This window comes from Oreochromis niloticus, linkage group LG17 (assembly GCF_001858045.2).
Source record: "Oreochromis niloticus isolate F11D_XX linkage group LG17, O_niloticus_UMD_NMBU, whole genome shotgun sequence".
In the NCBI taxonomy this organism is placed as follows: domain Eukaryota; kingdom Metazoa; phylum Chordata; class Actinopteri; order Cichliformes; family Cichlidae; genus Oreochromis; species Oreochromis niloticus.
Genome location: NC_031981.2, coordinates 1,423,639 through 1,444,200, shown reverse-complemented (window position 1 = coordinate 1,444,200; position 20,562 = coordinate 1,423,639). Strand labels below are relative to the sequence as shown.

The 20,562-nt window shown below is 42.1% G+C and overlaps 1 protein-coding gene and 1 long non-coding RNA gene across 5 annotated transcripts; one reads left to right on the top strand and one right to left on the bottom strand.

Moving 5' to 3' along the window:
- The first annotated feature begins 3 nt into the window (after positions 1-3).
- Positions 4-10,962, top strand: LOC102081672 (uncharacterized). Its single transcript, XR_003214379.1, has 3 exons — positions 4-134; positions 1,518-1,571; positions 10,763-10,962. It is a non-coding gene; the product is annotated as an uncharacterized LOC102081672 (long non-coding RNA).
- On the bottom strand, positions 7,150-20,159 carry lhx9 (LIM homeobox 9). Of its 4 annotated transcripts, none has more exons than XM_005460332.4 (6): positions 20,023-20,159; positions 16,394-16,632; positions 15,410-15,612; positions 14,124-14,482; positions 10,969-11,171; positions 8,462-10,338 (listed from the first exon to the last, which is right to left on the bottom strand). In XM_005460332.4, the coding sequence occupies exons 2-6, from the start codon at positions 16,571-16,573 to the stop codon at positions 10,084-10,086; spliced, it is 1,200 nt and encodes a 399-aa protein (XP_005460389.2). In that variant the 5' UTR covers positions 16,574-16,632; positions 20,023-20,159; the 3' UTR covers positions 8,462-10,083. The 4 variants fall into 4 exon arrangements, with proteins under 4 accessions (XP_025755113.1, XP_005460389.2, XP_013119800.1 ...); XM_013264346.3 differs by having other exon boundaries at positions 16,394-17,064; positions 20,023-20,156; XM_025899328.1 differs by lacking the exons at positions 8,462-10,338; positions 20,023-20,159 and adding an exon at positions 7,150-7,814 and having other exon boundaries at positions 16,394-19,077.
- Between the last annotated feature and the right edge of the window lie 403 nt (positions 20,160-20,562).

Sequence of the window (20,562 nt, the reverse complement as noted above, 5' to 3'; positions counted from 1 at the left end):
AGAGGAGAAGTTTCCTGTTTCAACTTATGGTGCATTTACTGGCTCTTTCTCGAGCTTTTCACTTTTAATTGCTGCTGGGCTTTTCAAACGCACTTGTAGACAAGTGGCATCTGCTTATATTAAAGGAAAAACAGGTATGTCTATAGCAGGCACCTCAAAAGCTGTGCAGCTCACACCAGAATAATTTAGATGGATAAATAGCATTACAGTTATCGCTCTGTGCTTAGTTTGAAGAAGTTGCATTATACCAAAACGTTACACCTTCGTGTTGCAAAATCCATCCACACCTCTCCAGTTCACTTCTGTGGTTGAACAGAAGATGATCCCAGCTTTCATAGGACAACAGGCCCACGTCACCTCTGTGAAGTGGGCCTGTTGTCCAAGCCTCCCGCGATTGTCTCGACTTTTTTATTTTTTATGCCAATTTTTGCTCATAATCGTTGCGTTTTTCTTTATACCACCCACCACTGTCTGGGATGTCATTCTTAAGTTGCAACAAAACTAAAACATTTGGTATTCCAACTTTGCTCAGAATTTGCATGACAATCTGTTGAGGCAGTGTAAGAAGGTTTAAGTGTGCAGAGGCAGCCAGGGTGTGCTGAATCCACTGAAGCACACGCATATCCTCGGTTATTTGCTCACAGTCTCGCTTGCTATCATTGCACGTGTGCACATGACACGCGCAGAGTCTCTAATTGGGAATATTAAGAGAATTTATTGACAAAAAAATGGTGCCGCGGATTGACTCGCGTGGACAGCGAGCGCAACTGGAACTGATCAGCTTACTTTGCTTTGATAAGAGCTTCAGCGGTGATTTCAGACTGACAATTCAAACAGCGCTGATACACAGGAAACACATCTGTCTTCTTCCCATCCCCATTGTTAATAATCAACAAGTTAGGTGGGGCTGTGTTTTTTCTCCCTACTTCAATCGCCTTTTTTGTTAACCTCACTGCAAATATGGAGAAAGGAGAGATGCCTGGAGTGTGGGATTTTTTTCCCCCTTTTTCTTCAACAACAGTTGAAGATTAAAAGAAACGTCTCACAGAAATCTGTCAATTCTGTATGTGAATAATGCTGTGTGGAATTTAATGGCATGAGTTATATTGGGTTTCCTCTACACCCACATTTTCTCTCAATAAGATCAATGCCGCTCAGTGACAGATAGGGATGGTCTTTTGTATCTTCAAATTTCAGGTTTCTAAGGGAATAATTAGATGGATGGATGAAAAGTAATGCATCAGTCTGCGAGGGGAGCTGCACCCCGAGTTCCTGTAGTTCAACACGCATGCCTCCACGTGTTTGGTAGAAAACTGTTTAATAATCGTGTTGGGTTTCCATTGTTCTAAAAGTGGCTCTCTGCACTGATGTGGCGCTTTAAACCAATGGCAAACTTTTTGTGTTCTTTTTTTTTATTGTTTATTTAACAGAGAGGATCTCCTTTTGATTTGGGGATATTTTTTTTAGAAAGGGAAGCATTCTCATCTATTTCGCTCTGTTCCTTTTCAAACTTTCAGGTGTCGCTCGCAGGTAACCAGCATGGAAAAGGTTCTTCCTCCAGGGGAAATGAAGTAGGTTGAATCGCTGAGTTTACAGAGATGCTTTAGACCTTTTACTGTAAGTGTGACATTTAACTCTGATGTGTTCGAACACACGTGCTGAACGAAATTCCCACAAATGAGATCTGATGACAGCGAGCATGAATTTACAAGAATTTGGCCGCAGTGTGAATGTTACGATATTCCATAAGTGATGGCAATAAAAACAACAACCAAAGTTGTTAGGCCACCCCTCATTTCATTGTATTTCTCCGGGAAAAACACATGGAAATCCAGTATAAAGCCAAACCAGAGTTTTTGAAAGTCAACATTTGGTATGACCACTTTTATTCCTCAACTTTTTAAGACAAGCTTTCTTCTCATTTCTTTAAGTAGTCTTCAGGAATAGTTCTCCAGGCTCCTTGAAAGACATTCAAAGCTCTGCTTTAGATGTTGGCTGCCTTTTGTTCCATTTCCTGTCAAGATGATCCCAGACTGCTTCGGCACTGTTGAGGTCTGGGCTCTGGGGAGGCCCATCCATGACTGATAGTGTTGCATATTGATGTCATTTAGATTTGGATTCATCGCTCCATAAAACCTAATACCTGCTTTTCAGTCGGTTCTAGTGTAATTTGGCATTTTATTAAAAATGGCTTGTTGACCATTTCTAAAAGAGGCAAACAGCAGACGGATCAGCTGAATGGCGAGATGCCTCCTGCATGCCCTGTGTCAGGTCTTTGCTGGATTTTTTTCCTATAGGACATGAAATCAGCATCACATACGCACCATGACAAAAGATGAAGCCATGCCACTTCATCTTTTGTCCTCCACCTGTTCAGTTTCCTCAGATTTGTTTTAGAACACACTGCAAAGCAAAATACTATTTAATGTCTGTCAAACTGTGACCTTTTTCAAGTTTTATTGTCACGTACAGATAAACAGTGTAGCAACATGAAATTCTTTGGCTTGTGCTCCTCAGCTTTACATGAACATATAGAAGTGTGCAGTTATATTAAAGAAGAAAATAATAATAATAATTATAATAATAACAAAATACTAAAGTATGAAATATTATAGAATTTAAGACAATTGTTTGGTATTTACAGTTTGTGCAAAAACGTGTGCAGTGAGGATTTAAAGTGGTCGAAGTGACCGTGTTAAAGTGAGTGTGTAATGGTGTGTGCAGTATGTCAGCAGTTCAAACGCCTGATGGCTTGTGTGTAGATTGGCATTTTTCAGAGCTCTAAAGAAATTAGAATAAATTAATATTATATTCATAAGTCAGCATTAAGTGGCTTAACAAACAATATAGTCTGAAAGACCGTCATAAAGCCTGGACGACTATCGCTCACATCACTTACATTTTTTTTTGCAAAGGTCTGACTCCTTGGAAGTAAAATATAAGGACAAGAGGGGCGGCCCAAGACTTTTGCACAGTGCTGAGTTCTGAAATTGATCATTTTTGTGCAGAGTGGGGGAGCTGAAGTTTCCATAATCCATAATATATTCCATGTTATTTAACCCCACCTGGAGTTTTAGAACCACTGGATGAACATTTGTCTGCTGACCGCACTTTACAGTTGCCCATTAATCCTGTAACATTCCAAGGAAGCATGCTAGGAATGGATGCTAGCTAAAACAGGTGGTCCTACACTAATTTCTTTTCTCCATTTTGTTTACATGTTAGAGAGCTTAAGCTGTGACACCACTGGTGCAGCGGGTTGCTAAGTCGTGTATGTAAAACAAGATTAGTAGTGACCTTATGTGGAAAGATCGGATACTGGTCACTCCCAAAAAAAGAGTGGAATTTCAGTTATACGTAACTCCAAACACTCCCACCTGAAATAATATGGAAATCTGCATTTGCATTGTTGAGGTTCGATAGGTAATACAAGCTAAAATGACTACAGAAAGCTTAAAATTAATTTGAGTTTACTTGCAATTTTTTTTACATTAAAAAAATTAAGTGGTTTATACAAAGACCAACTCAATTAGACAATAATTAATCTGATTATTTGTAAACATGATCCACTTTAGGCCAAACTCAAACATTGTGAAATAAAGAAAAAAAGGTCAGTTTCACATAATTTGCACAATAGCAGTATTAGCTGTGAACAAGACCCACACAGTGTTCTTGTTTCTGTACAGGTTTCAGTGCATTCCAGCTTTTCACTGCTAAATATGCAGATTTTTTTACACCCAGAGGCTGAAAGCACATTTTAAACACTTAAAAAGAAAAAAAATGTTGGCGTCTTTTTATTTTCCTGCGTGTTGTTGATCTGGCTCAGGGGTTAGGTATGACTGCAGTGTGGTAGAGACAGAAGCTGCAGTCAAAGCTCCTGTGATAGGGTGCAGACTTCATAGAGACCAGCAGATGGAGGGGAGAGGATCTGCGTGCATCCTGAAGGTTTAGCAAGAACTGAGAGGTTACACTCCTCCAGTACAAAGATGACCTGTCACACACTGAAGCATGCCTTATCAATGCAGACGAGCATCCTGTTTATGTACCTCACAGAGCACAGCTATCACAGGAAAGGAGAGAGGGATTACAGATGGAAATATGTATGAAATGTTGTATCTCCCTGTCTCTCTCTCTCCCTATACCCAGGCGAACTTGGAGGCAGCGTGCATGTGATGCCTGCATTTCCATTTTATTCGCTAATTAATGTTGTTTTGTCTTCAAAGTGCATTTGCAACCTGTAGTTATCAGCCTTGATCGCAGCATTTTCAAGGTTGTCTAGATGTGAGCCGTCACATAACAAACAGGTGTAAATATAGAATAACAGCTCAACAGAGAAATGGAGGATTTATGGCATGTGGAGAGCACTGTGCAAACGAGGCACAGGAGAGAGAGTTTGTGATAACGTGAAGGACAAAACAGGCATAATATTTCTATCTAGATCGCTTTTACAAAAGCTGCTTTTCACCGCCTGCTTTTGTTTGTGCGCGTCTGCTCGGCGTGTCCGTTACGTTTCCCTGCATGTGCTCCGTATTTGTTGGTGTGGTCCTTTCTCTTGGCAAACACCCAGCACGCTGCATCTCTCCACCTGCTCTGCATCAGCCAGAGGGGCAGGCCTCAGTCTCACACTTGCACAGCTCACACACACACACACACACACAGCTGTTGAGCTGTGTTTCATTCACATCGTCACCCTTCTGACATCTGTCTATGTGTGTGTCACGGTGCCGGTGTGTGTCTGAGTTAGCAGGGTGGTTGGTGTGCGAGGTGAGGTTAAATGGGTGCCTAGCAATGAGAGGAGGCAACTGAGGCGGAACTGGCAGAATATCTCACACACACACAAGCAGTGACAACAGAAACAACACTATCAGAGCAACATGTAAACTGCAGGTGCGCCCTATGCCTCGGTGATTATTCCATACTTTGTTTCGACCCTGCCGCCTGTCACCGTGTGTGCGATAATGTGTGATAATGTATGTGTGACCTCGTGCAATGTGCACTTGCAGAAACACACTTTGAGTTTTGCACTTGTTGCTTTGCAACATCTAGAACTGGATGCAGCAAAATATTTATTTTTTCCTGATTTCATTTGAATCTGACGTCGACCTGGTTAGTGGGGACCGGAGATTTTCCTCTGGTGCTTCCTGTGATGACAGGCAGAATCCTCATCCTTGGAGTTGGTTTCTCATTTGACCTTTCCATGTAACATATTTTTCAGACAGACATACCAAATATCAGACCTCGGTTGCAAATGTCACCAGCTTAAGCCGACATAAAAAACCAAACCCTGCAAAATTTGCACGAATGCATGTTTTTTTTAATCCAACGAGCCTGCTCTAACCACAGGAAGTTGCATTTTTGCAGGTGGTTTTTACAACTGAAATCACGATGGCCTGTGTGGCTTTACATGTGTTTGATCCTCATCCACTCTTGCATTGTACATCATGATGCATGTTGAATTGACTGATTGGACTGGCCAACCTGCAACCATCTGGGATAGGCTCCAGCCTCACCGTGACCTTGAATTGGATAAGTGGAATTAAATGGATGGATGTACACTGAAACTAAAGAGCTATATGCTGAGCAGAAACCCATCTGCTTTATCTGTAAATGAACTTTTTTTCCCTTTTTTTTGGACCGCCACATATGTCGGGATCAGCCGCAGTATTTCAACGAATCCCCGTGTGACTGAAAGCGCACACTGTTGTCAGCGTTGTTTTTCTGTCATCATAGTACACAGCTGTCATTTAACAGAGGAAGAAAGGCAGAGTAGGATGCCAGTCGACAGAGGGCCTGCATTCATCACCTGTTGCTGCGAGCACAACCTCGTTCTTGCCTTTGCATGAATGAGGATATTTTATTTGGATTTAATGGAGCTAAAACCATTCACTGATTTTAAAAAAAGACTTTCAGTCCACAAATGCTTCCGCGGCACAAACTCGCATCAGTGTACTGTTGTTTTATATTTATCCTTTCTCCGTGTGCATCTTTTAATGTTCCGGACACGTGACGAAGGAGCAGCGCTGCCACTGCTCTGACACACACAAACATTACCGATGAGATGCATCACAGCCACCAGCAGCAAACCCCTGAAATCCTTGTCGAGGCAGGGCCGAGATTTGGTCCAGAATTTTTATCCCGCAGCTCCAAGCGCCGAGCGGGGCTGGCTGTGTTTGTTTGTGTTTCTGCTCCAGCCCTGCTTCCTGTAGCTCTGCGGTGTCAACCCGCCCACTGTCCTCCCGTCAGACCCGTGGAACACAGCCCCGCTGCCACAGCGCAGCACAGGCACCCCAGTGACTGAGGTTTCCTCTTGGACTGACTGAAGTGTTTGCTGTTTTCCACATTGTTGGAATTCAACACCAGCCTGTTTACTGGTCCCCATGTGGCTCCAGTCTCTCTCCCCTCCTCCTCCTTTCTTTCTGCATTTTTTCCCCCTTTCCACAACATACCTTCTTTATATGGTGTGTGTATCCTCCTTTCACACAAAGTACGCACACAGCACACCTAAGAAGTGGAATTCTTGCCTATATTAGACAGTCCACAGTATATACTGTAAATCTCATGTGTCGTAAATCACAATGGTCAGTATGAGGTTGAGTGTTTGCTTTTATCCTTTATTACAAAAACAATCATGTGTTCAAATGAATAAATAATTTTATATCACTGAAATAGAGCTGAAACAACGGCAGTACACTATAAATATGTTTGGTTTATTTTAGACATACACACACAAAAGCAGGAATCTCGGGCGTCCGAGCTAAATATTTAGGAATGTTGCGAGACTCTGGAGATCTGCCGCTTTCATAAATATCCACAGCGACGAGGTAAGAAAGCAGCAACGCTTCACCCTTTACAGCAAGCTGAATGTCAAGAACAAATGAGCTTGAAGCAGTGCTATCAATGTCCTCACTGTGACATTTGGAGTGTTTTTTCCCAGGTGAGGTACTGCATGTGCATCGGGGACTTGATTTTCATATGCTTTATTTTTGCAGCTGACAATAAATCATACAGTAAATCAAAGGAAATAACAATAATAATAATAATATACATCTCAAGGAAAAAATGTTAACAAGATGACGAGGTGCATGCAAAATGAGAATCTCTTCTTTTTCCTTTTCACTTCCTTCCCTCGGTACAGCCAGATGGCAAAGCTCCAGCTCTGCAGTCCTCTTCATACACTCATCATATTTGATGGGCATCCTGCTGCTGCCGAGTTTCAAGGAGGCCGCGTGTTTACCAAATGACACTCGTGACAAAAGAAAACTTCTATTTAGCAAGCTGGTTCTTGGATGAGGTGCACGGGGGCAGCAGCGCACGCGTGTGTGTGTGTGTGTGTGTGTGTGTGAGTGCAGACCATGTAGTGTGTGCAGGTGTGTGTGTGTTGTTTCTTTCACAATCACGTTCTGCCTCTTCTGTTTTTCTCTTTCTCTAAACTATGTTACATTTTATTATCATTTTTGTGCATTGAACCACTCCAATACAGAAAGATTTGCTTTCACATCATAAATATCATACATGGGGGGGTTGGGGGGGGGGTTTCCTCCGCTGATGGATTCAAACATTCAGGACAAACTTTAAGCAAAACAAAAATCACCTGTTGTACATTTGCAACTGAAACAGGTTTGGGGTTTTTAATCTTTTATGTTGTTGTTGCTGTCGGTTGCCCTTTCGCTCTCATTACGCTCTAATCTTATGCTAATATTGTCTTTGTCTTCAATGGTGAGGAATTCCCATCAAAGTTTTCCCCTTCTCTTAATACTTTAGGGAATTTTCAAACGTCGGGATGTATGGCTGTAATGCCCCAAGATTTGTTCTCCCTGAAAGAAATGATAGAGTAAGAATATATTAACTACAGAGCAACCTGGCTTTACGCGGTCTGCATTTACTCTTACTTCATTTTAGGTTTACCAATATGTTATGCATAAATATATATATATACGAATATAGATAGAAATCAATATATGCTTTGCAGCATTCCTTTAATTTAAAATTTAAAGCCATGTTCATGCATTAAAAAGCAATTTCATATTCTCGACTGCAGGGTTTAGATGCAAATCCATGGGGCATTACGTTAAAACCATAAACATCATAAAAGAGGAAGTAGAAATTAAAAATGGAGGCAAAAATGAGGACGTTTAACTGGTCATTAATAACTGAATGCTTTCTCGTTTGTTGATGTGAGAAACAAAAAACTAAAAAAAAAAAAACTGTATCCAAGAAAGAACAGAAAAATGGCGAGTGTAATGAAAAATAAAAACCCATTTAAAGCAAAGTATTTTTTTTTATTCACACAAATTTAATAAGATATATAACAACCGTTTGGTCCATAAATATTTAAGGGGAAATAGTTTCTATACACCATCTTTGTCAAGAAACAGGGAAACATGGACAATCTTGATAGAACACTTACTGTACTCAACTATTAACACGAAGATCAATATATAAGGTTCTCGGATTACCCAACTATATCTGAAAGAGTGCACAAATGCTTTCTGTGACATCGCTGCCCCCTTTTTAACAGGATACACCATAAAAAGATCTTCGGAGATAAGATGCAAAACAGTACAAAACTAGTGAGGCGCCAAAAAGGATGTGAATCAGTTAACAAAGAACACATAGATCCTGAATTTCACAAACTTCTCCCAAGTTATAGCGTAAGGCACATAGAAGAACTGAGTTAGGCATCTACTTCATCGAGTAGATCGGGAGCGCCACCTTTGCCCCCCGACGGAACAAACCGTGACGCCCGCTCGCGACGAAATGCGTCGACTCCATTGAAGATTTGCTCGCCCTTTCCTTTTCTCTCGCTCTCTACCTTTCAGCCAGAAGAAACATGGTTGGGTTTTTTTCTTTTTCCCTTTTTTTGTGTTTTTTGGTCTGTTCAGTGGCAAGTGTCGTTAAACAAAGCAGAAATATATGGCCAGAAAGGAGAACACACGGACAGTGATTTCCCGCTGGCTGCCTCTCACGACTCCACCTATATGAGGTCATTTGAATGTTCATGTCAGCTCTACAAATCTACGTCGCGACCGCTTCACTCCTCGCCCTGCTCTGTTCTTTTTTCCCCAAGATCACATCGTTACCCTGAGCAACATGATAAAAACAATAATGCACTTTTCACTGGGCAGTATATTGTCACTGTGCAATCGAGTTTAGCTGTGGATCTACGCTCACTAGGCTTTTTATCCGCGGTTAATCTGTGAGGCCAACAAGACGACGACAAAAAGAAAAGGCAAAAAAACAAAAAGTGCTCTGTCGTGAAAACAATCCTTAATCCGAATTTCTCTGGCCGGTTTCTAATTGTCGAAAAGGTGACGACATCACACGTTGAACAGTTACCACTGTACAGATTGAGGGGTTTGCTTCTCTCTCCTCGTCACAGTAAAGTTGTGATAAAAATGCTTACGCTTTCCTATCTGCACATTTTTCTCCTTCGTCTTCTTTTTCTCACGTGTAGCTCTGATTCCATCCAACTCAGTCTTTAAGACCGAAACATTCGGAAATAATTAAAGCCTGTTTTCTGGAGTTACCCATATACAGAACATTCTACAAGTTTATTTTTCCCAAATGAGTCCAAAACAGAAACAAAAATATTTCAGTCGGATAGTGCGAACACAGTGCATACATGTACAGGAATCTGAGGGCAAAATAGCGCTAGGATTTCCAAATTGACCAATTAACCATAAATTAGGGCGGGCTCGTTTTCCTTCTTTTTTTAACCAGAATTCAAGACAAATGTACAAATTAAGTTTTCCAGGCAAACTTCAAGTTTCGTTTTTTTCCTTCCTAAAGCCTTCGCCTCCAAAAACGTCCCATCCCGAGTCAATCTCTGCATCTGCAGTTTCAAATGCTACACATTAAAATGGTTTCCTCTTAATGCGGTCGCTGCTGCTTGTTGCTCTTGTTGCTCTTGTTTGCGTGCACAGTGCAGCACTTTCTGTTCCAAGGAGCTGTCTCTGCTTGACTTAAAGGTGTCACTTTAAAAAATAAAATGTGAAACTGAAGAAAGAAAAGAAAGAAAGAAAAGTAAAAGAAAGAAAAAGGGGAAACAAACCCAAATAGAATCAGTCTGCTAGAGATAGCTTGTTAGAAAAGGTTTGTCAAGGTAGTTTGCGAAGGGCTCCCCGAATCATGGCTGTCCAAACTAGAGGTGACGGAGGTCACTACAGTGATAGAGGGGTTTGTCAGGTCTGTTAGTGTGGCCGCGCTGGAGGGGGGGGTCAGGGCCCCACTGTCGGATGAGGGCGGAGGGAGTGAGGTGCCATCAGCCTTATCAACACCTCCATTCTCCTGTCGCAAAACGTTCCTTCTGAATTTGGCTCTTGCGTTTTGGAACCAAACCTGCAAACCAATCCCAATGTGGCTTTTACTTTTAGTGCTTTAAGGAATTTTCTTTTCTTTTCTTTTTTTAAAGAAAGTATCAGATCATGTGTACATTAGCTTACAAGTCAAGTTATCACAGCTGTTACTGTATCAAAGTTGTCTCAAGTATATGAATCTTTGTATGATACATTAGTTGGGGCTTAAGGGGCAAGGTAACAATGAACCAGTGAGTCTGTGCTGAACACTCAATACAAGAATGTGGATTTTTATAGCAAATCAAAACAAAATGCTACAATTTACTGATTCGTTTGCTTTGTTTGTTTTTAACTGTGAGAGTCTAATTAAACCTTTTTTCTGCTCTAAAGTAAAAAGTGCACTCTGGCTACTAACAAAGTTAGCAATATAAGAGTTAACTACTTTCTCCTTTCTTTCCCTCCAAAAGAAAGAAAAAGAAAGAAAGAAACAACATCTACAAATTCCAGATAAACCCCTTGGATATACATCTAATGACTGAATGGACCAACAAAAGAAAGCAAAACTAAAAAAAGATGACGACATCAATGATCACTTTGGTGTCAATGAGAAGGAGGAGTGGCGTGCAGACACACACGTGGGGTGAACGACTGTAGTAGCTGCAATGACTCTTACCTGTAGGACTCTCTTAGTCAGGCCTGTTTTCTGGGCCAGCTGCTTTAAGTCCTTGGCATCGGGGTTGTGGTTGATGGCAAAGTAGGATTTCATTGTCCGCAGCTGATGGTGCTTGAAGGAGGTCCGCATGCGTTTGGTCTTCTGCGTCGGAGGGTAGGCCTGCTGGTCCCGGTCCAAGTGATCGGTGTCGTTCTCGTTACAGCCTGAAGAGAGGGCAGAGCGTGAGGCGGGCTTTAAAAAACAAACTTTGGCAGGTCAGTTTACATTTGGATAAACAGCCCTCTGTGTCAGACTTCATTTGCACTGTGCCCCAGGCCACTAGCACCGCTATAAAGATAAGAAAACAGCTTCATTCCAGTGATTTCCAACTGACGCTGGTGAAAAAAGAGACAAAGGATTTCCACTGACAGGCTAAGGCAGAAACAGCTGTTCTGTGTCGTCACGGCGTATCGTCAAAGTGCTGATAACAATTAAAATCCTCAACAAGCCGAGAAGCTGAGTGAAGCGGCTAAAAGGAAAATAAACCCCGGTGTGTGGCTCGTGTCTGTGTGAGCAGATCTGAAACAAGAAACAGCAAAAAGATGAATTTTAACTGTACGCTGGGACGGGGCTGAATTATTTCTGCTTGTGTTTGCAAAGACTAATAGGCCTAATGGGCCTCATTTGTCAGTAGCTTAGTGTGTAAAATACTTAAAACGGATCCAGTAAATTAAACGCACGCGCTGCTTAGCAGTGTTGCTTGTCACTGCAAGAAAAAAGGTTTTTTTCAAACACAATTACAATTTGATTTTTTTTATTATCCCAGACTTTATGAGATTTCGCCCAAAAACATACAATGAAAATGTATTTATCTTGATCCTGACATAAAAGAAAACATTTTCAGGAAAGCACGTCTAAAATATCTGAATCTTTTACGTCACTGCAAAAGCAGCAAAAATATAGAAGTATAGGATTTCTAAATTATAAAGTGTGTCCTACTGAGCCAAAGGTTCTATTTTTGGGGCTAAATTACACCTCATTTAAACGAAGAACAGAGATGCTGATACGTGTGAAAGGCTTTAATTATGTTTGAATATCCAGCATTAATGTAACAATCACTGACATTTGTGCTCTTCTGTTCCAGTCTTCACTGGCTCGTGTTTAACTAGATATTACCCACTAGGGGTCTCTATATCCAAACAAGACCAGCTTTGCTGTGGAATCCACAGTAGACTCGCACACCTTTCCCTGGTGAAAACAAACATGGATCTGCTGCAAAAGCAGGAACAAAAACCTCAAACAAAACCTCTTCCTATTTGTTATGAATAAGAGCCTGCTGATCTGTGCAGCCATTTATATGAACACGAACAGAGTGATGCTATAAAGAGCGTGTTCATAATGCCAGAGCCCAGTGGAGGAAAAAGTGCTTTGAAAAAAAAATATATGTACATATATATTTCTTTCAGTTGATGCAGTTTTAATTTAACTTTAAAAAATAAAATAAAATCTCTCATTTGTGAGGTCATTTTAACATTTTAACGTTTAAATTAATTACATGTGGCTAAAAACGAAAATATCCTTTTAAAAATCGATGGTGTTTACACTCGAGTCTCTTCTGCTGAAGAGTCCCAAATGAACACTGTTATATTCCCTCTGGGACTTTTATTGTGTCTGCGTCATACAATTATTCCTGGACATATCTCGTACTGGCGTAACTCTCTATTGTCCTACTATTATGCGTGGTTTCTGTGGATTTTATTTTTTTATTTTAACTTGTCCTCTGTTATACCGCTTTGGCAGAATAAGCGTAATCTCTTATTCTTACTACAGAAACAAAATCACGGGACTACAATGGCTTTTTTCCCTATTAGGGCATCAATGAGAATCTGGAATTTGCATAATCCCCTCGAATTGTGTTTAGGAATAACAAACCAAAGCTCATTTAACCGGAGCGCTGACTGTACGGTGCTGTGTTTTCAGCCCCTGGCCTCTCCCTGCAGCAGGCCCCTCTGCGCGGCGCTGCTCTGTCCCTGAGAACTGTGCTGACCGCCGCACAGGAGGCCAGGGATTCCAACGTCACCTTCAATTAACAAAGAACAATTAACGCGCAGATTACCCCTATTCCTCCCCATTCACTAGGAACACAGGAAACTTGGCGCACAATGCCAAACTTTCTCAACCGCACACTAATTCGCAGAAAGCAAGAACAAAATGGGGACACTGCAGGGAGGGCCGGGGGTCGGGTTATAACATTCGACGATCCAGTGCAGGATTTTACGTGAAACCTGCGTTTAACAGTGGCTTAATTTGCGCTTTCCAGCGTTTTTTTTTTTTTTTTTTTTTGTTCCTCCGATAAAATTGAAACACGCGGAATATTCGGATGTTTATTTGTCCACGATTTTTTTTTTCTATATCACGTTTACTCCATTCACACGCATTGTTTTTCACGTGTTAGGATCTAAATTCGTTCTAATTCTAAAAGTCGATGAGCAGGTTGACGGCGAGGTCAACTTTCGATCATTCTGTTGGCGGAAACGGTGCGTAAAAGACGCGTGGACGGATCAATTAGCCCGCAGCTCCGGGCGCCCGTGCAAGACGTTCACGTGCATTTACAACAAGGCCTGCATTAGGAATGCATCCATTTCATTTATTTAAAGAATAGGAGTGTTATAGAGGGGATACTGAAGGGCCCGACTACAACTAAAAAGCGACAGTTTTGTGCGTAATGGAAACAAAAATGTAACTATCCATCAAAAAAAAAAAAAGAATTTGTGAGATTTCTGTGGATTTTTTCTGATTCACCCGATTTTTGTTTGTTTGTTTTTTTAAGGAAAGAAAGGGATGGGGGGGGGGGGATTAATTATGGCAGCACCGTTTGACAACCTTTATCATTTCAGTCACTCACTATGCAGCAGAGAGTTCCCAAACTGGTGTTTCGCTAATTTACGCGAGAATCTGTTTAATTTCATTGTTTGTTTCTTTGTTTTTGTGATGACAACATTATAAGCTCGGCATGTTTTTCCTGGTTTCACTGTCCTCTGCTGGAAACGTCCATGCTCTAAAACTTCAAGCAGATGTGAGCGACACCAAAACTAAAGGGGATATTTTATTGTGAGCGTGTCTGTATCGTCGTCGTCGTTGTTGTTTTTTTGCTCCGAGCAGCTCAGCTGTCTCACCTGTGTTGTAGCTCGGTATATCTATCCCCATGGCCGGACTCTTCCTCTTGCGCGGCCTTCCCTTTTGTGCCGTGCCGGTGCCGTTGAAGTAGGGTAGAGTGAGGCCGCCTCCCTTGGCTGCCAGCTCGGCGAAGTTGAGCTGGGGGTGGTAGTCCGGTCCCTGCACCAGCGTCTCGAAGTGAAGTCGGCAGTACACTAGGCTGTCCTTCATGCCGAAGTGATCGCCCGTGGTCAGGGTCTTGTTGCAAGTGGTGCACGTGAAGCAGCTCAGGTGGTACACGGAGTCGCGCGCTCTCATCACCATCTCCGAGGCCGATATCCCGAGGTGGCAACGCGCGCACCTCTGCACGGAGAACCTTCTGGAACAGACACACAGTCAAGACTCCTCATACATAAAGACCAGAGTGGACAAACAGCACAGAGGGGGCAGCTGGGGGGGGGTTACTAAAATATAACCTGCAGTGTCACGAGCTAAAAGTAAGGCCTGCCTTCTTTAAGCGGCCTCTATGCGCCTTAGCGTGGCTCCAGCGTCCTGTACAGGATTACTAAAGCAGGCCTATACTTTGAGGTTGCATTCTGATAGCCACATCTGGCCCAGAACTGGGTGTGTACATGTGCGCGCAGAGTCGCTACACAACCTCGACAATAAACCCACGAACGCTAGCCCGTTTGCTTTGCCTCTGACACACGAATAACACAAGCATATGTTCAGCGACACTATCAGAAGGGCGAGTCAGCTCACACTTCTTACACAGGTATTTAATAATTACAGAGCGTAACTAACAGCATCCCGGCCTAAGCCTAATCAGTGCGGTATAAATGTGCGTTAAGAATATCGGATAGGACATTTTTGTCCAGCTGTTTTTCTGGAGCTACACGCGCATTACTTTAATATAATAATAATTAAATAATAATAAGAGTTTGGATAAGAGGGTGACTTATGCATTAAGTTCACATTTGCATTACACACCAAGCTACAGAGAGTAAGCACTGTTTCATCGTTATAACTTATTCCCGGTTACCAGCATGCAGCCCACGTTAGTGACAGCTGGGATGTTTTTCAGTCCGAGGCCTGCCACAGCCTGTTGATAACGGGCTGACGCTGACTATTCACAATTATTGCTAAAATTGTTATTTAAGAGTTGGAAATTTATATCATATATAAATAGGTCACTGTCTAACTGGGTCAGTGGATTTAGGTTTAGGTTACAGAGAGGGGAAAGAGGAACAGACGATTTTTGGAGCAAGCCCGTGAAACTGAAACGCTAAACTTTCAGTTTTCTTACCTGTAGTAATCCTCCTTGCAATAGATACTCCCATCCTTGGCAAAACACGTTAGCTCCGACTCCAGCGCTAGTTTACATTCACAGCATTTGAGGCACCGCAGGTGCCACTGTTTGTCCACGGCCAGGAGGTAGTATCTATCCGAAATCTTGCCGCCACAGCCGGCACACAGGGCTGGCTTCTCTGGGCTCATAGAAGGCATGGTCTGGGACAAAGAAGGAAACAAGGCTCATGGAAGCTGACTGCTTCAACCCACTGCTGGGAAAATCTTCAAAATATTGTGCTTAAAAGAAGAAAAGAAAAAACGAAAGTCTCGCCATAAAATTCAACTTTTTTTTTTTTTTTTTTAAATCTGGAAAGCTGCCTGAGAAACATTAAGTTATGGTTACAGCTTAATGTGCAAATAGGTCTTACTTATGGAACAAACGCCATCTATGAATTAAGCCTATTTACCTATTATACGTATGAACTTATTTTAGCATCGAGGAGAAGGAAAAATACAGATGATGCTGTTTTCTTCAAATAAATTTAAAAATAAATAATACATTTAAAATAAATAAAAAATAATAATTTTTAATAAAAAATCGGGTCAGCTTCTGTTTGCAAATATGAAACTGAATAATGCAAAACGCTGTCAGAGAAATAATACGCCGACATTAATGTTCGTTTTATTTGATGACAAGACTAAAACGGTGCTTTAAATATATTTAGAAATAACGACACCAGAATTAAAAGCTGCCGTTCACGACAATTATTTTTGTGCAGAAGAAGAAGACGCAGCCATTAAAATAACACCGCTGCTATGAAATCTATCATATCTGAGAGAATAATATGGATAAAGACGAGAATCCTCCTCACTGGCCTCCTACTTACCACCCAAATGACTGCACGTTTCCGGGCACGTTAACGTTTTTCGGTCTTGCGGTAACGGCGATTAAAGCGACTTTTTAGCCATTATTTCACACACGGCTCGGCCTGGCTCTTACCGACTCTCTTCCGTTCAGCTGCATGCCCTTCGCCAGACGAGACTCCGTTTTCGACCTTCTCTCCATCTCCTCCATGATTCCTTGGATGTGATCCCCGGAGATCCCGTGGAAAAGCATGGCTCCAGGTCCTGGACGCAACGTGCAACTGCCTGCCTCTGTCTTGCAGCCCACAACTTCCATATAATGCACTGCAGCGCTGCGCCCCGCTCTCTCAGCGCATCCAAATGGGCTCTGAGGCTCTAAAAAGAGGCACAAGGAAGAAGAAGGAAAAAAAATAGACACAACCCCAGAGATTCAGATCACCTCCTCAGCAGAAGCAACGGGAAGAAAAAGGACAAAACGAAGAAACTACAGCATGAGTGGGGCAGGAGGAGCTCTCCTTCTTCCTGTGAATGTCTCTCCTCCAGGAAAAAAACCAAAAAAAAACCAAAAAACATATAGTCCAAATGATGCGACAGGCCGGTGTGGAAGTGGTGGTGGTGGAGTTTGAGGAGGGAGGAGGGGAGGGAGTGTGAACACTGGCCAAAATAATGACACAAAGTTTTTTTGTGTGTGTTGTTGTTGTTGTTTCTTTTTGGTGATCTCTCTCTCTCTCTCTCCCAGTTTCCCAGTCCGGGGTTCCTCGGTGCTTGGAGGTCAGGTTGGGACTGCCTGGATTTGAGAACCGTGTCCTATTTGTGAAGAGAGCAGAGCCGGCCCAGTCTGAATAATTTGGTAGGAGGAGTTCCTCTCTCTCTCCCTCTCTCCCTCCCTCCCTCTCCCCATCTCTCTCTCTCTCCCTGCATCGCCGTTGATTTCTATTCAGTAACAAAGAGCTGTCACTCTCCCCTCAAAAACTCCTGATTCTGGACCACTGCTTTATGGTATTGACATTTTCATTACGTTTGTTCTGCCATTTAAAGGCGAGACGACGGGAACGTAAGCTGCACAAACTCGGTGCAAATATATTTGATTTATTTATGAAATCATATGCATCCATGCAGGCGTCTGAGGCCCTCTGTGGTTTCACCGGGAGTCCTCACAAGTGGGAATAAACACGTGTCTCACGGGGTGTCGTTTAAAGACACTTTCTAATAAAACTTCATCATCAGACTGGAAGAGTTTTTGGGAAGTGTGAGCTGGACCGGACCGAGTGTTTGGTTTGGTCCCGAAAACACACACACAAACACGCGCGCGCGCGCGCGCGCGCAACAGTGTGTTTGTGTTTGTGGCATAAATGTTCTGTCTGGGGCGGGGCAGTGATCAGTGATAGGCTAGAGGGCGGGGACAGATTCAATTGAACATTTTTGAAACAATGTGATTTGTTTTTGGCCCAAATGAATGAGATTTGGTTAAAAACTGAATTAATTAAATAATAAAATGTATCCCAGGTAACAACAGCCTCCTTACTCAAATAACCCGAACAGACTCCAGCTCGTTGCACATGCTTACATGTATAGAAATCTCTCTCTCCCTCTTTTAAACGCTCTTTTGAAACAGTCATTATCCACTGTCAAGGATTCATTAACGCGGCCTTTCGTCTTTTCTCTGTCTGCTGAATTAGGCCAAAACCTTGTTTACCTGCTGGAGAGTTGATCTGACAGCAGCCGAGAACTGTGTAGTCTCCGCATTTCATTTGTTTGTGTTTTTCTCTTTCTTTCTGCTTTTCTTCTTACGGGCTTTATAAGAAGCAACGTGGAAGTAAAGGCGAGATGAGAGAGAGACCTCCAGTTGGTGGTCGCTACAGGGAAACCTCAACCAGCTATTGCATATTTTTAGAAATTCATGCTTTTTAAAATTCCATCCCTATCTCCAAAGATGGTCTGCTTTACGCAGGGCGCAGTGGGGGCTGCAATAACGATCTGTGTCAGTTTTAAAAGGGTGTGGAAAGCTTTGTTGCCCAAATAATAAAGGCAGGAAATAAAAGGCGTTCAGCTTCCAGTATGCAGTGCGGACTTGGTGACAACAAAACTATATATATTTTTTTTTTAATTAATCCGTTCATTAATTGGAGATTTGGGCCGCGTGACCTTCCAGTTGGATCCACGCCAGCGAGCTGTGGTCTTTGTAAGCTCGATGACGGCATTATTTTTCATAAACAACAGACAAACATCAGTCCCGTTAATAGATTTAGCAAAGCTCGGGGAGGTTTGCAGGTGTGGATGCTTCATCTCAAGACGTGTTACATTATCACGTGAACCTCCCACCACCCATCCACCTCACCGCACGCGCGCACACACACACGCGAGCACCAAACACGCAAGCGAAGTTGTGTTGGCTTTAATTGGAGGCCCCTTGATAGCAGCGCTATAAGACGAGGCTTGAACCCTCCTGGACGGGCTGGAAGTGCAGCTGTTGTCAGACCCATAACGCTCATTTGCGCTCTGCAGTGTCCCAGCACCAGCCGCAGAGCGGTGGGGGAAAAGGGGCACGCAAAAAGGACACGAGGATTTCATTTCACCTGGACAAAGACGCCCCGAGTGGAACGATAAGCTCAGCTCTGTGTGCGATTTTTAATCTTAACTGCAGTTTTCCTGCCATTCTGCGTCTTCTCTGCGAATTAGGCGCTGGCAATAGGGCGTGTTTCCAATATGAAGAAGTTTTTTAAAGAAAATATTATAATTATTATTATTTGTTTTTTTATGAAAGCGTTAATGTCGATAAATAACGCTGTCGTGGCCCGTTGCCTCCAGCAGTGACATTTAATATGACTGAAGAGCGCTTACCAATGTGTCAGTGAACACCAAGGGGATGGGGGGGGGGGGGAATCTTTGGAGCTGCTGTTTGTTTTATTTTGTTTTTTTCTGTATTTAAAACATATTCATGAAGCTTTTTATTTGTCTGATTGTCTTTTTATTTCACTTCGGATTTTAGCCAAACTATATATATATGTATATATGTATATATTTTTTTACAAAACGAAAAAAATGTCACTTTTATTTTGAAATATCTTTTTAAAAAATCTATTACACCTTCAGTATTTTTAAAGTGTCTCTAAAAAAACCTGTAGGAAATAAAACTGGGTGATTTTGTGTGTCAGCTTTAGTCAGTGTGGGTGATTTATCCAAGTTAAAGATTAATTTATTATTATTATTATTTAAGGAACTGAATTTATTTTAAGGCTTTGGAAAAACAATAAAGCACAAAAATCCACAGTGTCAGCATTTCTGTTTGACATGGCGAGAGTCGGCTCAGTGGGCCACTGACGTTTGTCAAATACATAATGAAAATTAAAATAATAATAATACTAATATCACAATCACGCACACAGCGACATTTTGCCTGTATTTTCATAAAACCCATACATTTGTGTTTCGCACGATTTTACTGGCGTGCGAACTCCAATCTATTATTTATGCGCATAATCGAGACTGATTTAGGCAAACAGAAAAATAATAATAAGAAAAAAATATATAAGTTTTTTAAAATCACACACCGATCGAGTGCGTTTGTAGTCCAAGTCTGCGCTTTTATCCCAGACAAAATCACCCATGTCACTGTCTTTATCACGCATCAGATCTGTCGCGCATTGCTTCACACGCTCCACGCTTCTCCTTTCGTTTCCCCCCAAAGCCCTCTCTGTGTTACTAGTATTATTATTATTATTAGCGTTGCCCTCAAGAATAAATAGCTATGGAAAAAAGTCTTACCTGCGGCTGTGCAGTGTGTGAGTGAGATCCCTGTGCAGCGTGCAGACTGAGCCGCTCCGGACTGTGCGCAGTGTGCAGAGGAGACAGAGGAGAGGCTGCCGGTAGATGGGGGGCTGTTCCTCGTTTCTGAGCTTACAGTTCTAGTTCGGGCGTCAATTAAAACACAAGACATTTAAATATTCCTCTCTCGTAGGCAGACGGCCCTCAACACACCGCAGCACACAGAAAACGGGGAGCCATGAGCCAATGGCCTACTCAGCATGTAGGTTATAATCTGTGATGTGCTTCTGAATTAAAGTGGTGAAGTCGGTGGTCGCCAAATGAAAAAAAACACACAACAACTATCACTGTATAAAATAAAATGTAGGGACTTTTCAGCAATTAAATATGTATTTGTCCTTTAAACACTCCAACTTAGCCTGTGCTGTAAATGAATCCAGCTCCTGCTTGGTTATTATTATTATTCGTTTTACGCACCAAATATGAATAAACCAGCGTTTGGCAACCAGAAATGAAAGCTGGCACATCTGGGTCTAAACA

Coding starts and splice junctions, on each gene's coding strand:
- lhx9 (XM_005460332.4), bottom strand. CDS start 16,573: ATGGAAGTTGTGGGCTGCAAGACAGAGGCAGGCAGTTGCACGTTGCGT. Junction 15,613..16,393: donor AGCTGAACGGAAGAGAGTCG/GTAAGAGCCAGG, acceptor TCTTTGTCCCAG/ACCATGCCTTCTATGAGCCC. Junction 10,339..10,968: donor TGACTAAGAGAGTCCTACAG/GTAAGAGTCATT, acceptor ATTGGTTTGCAG/GTTTGGTTCCAAAACGCAAG.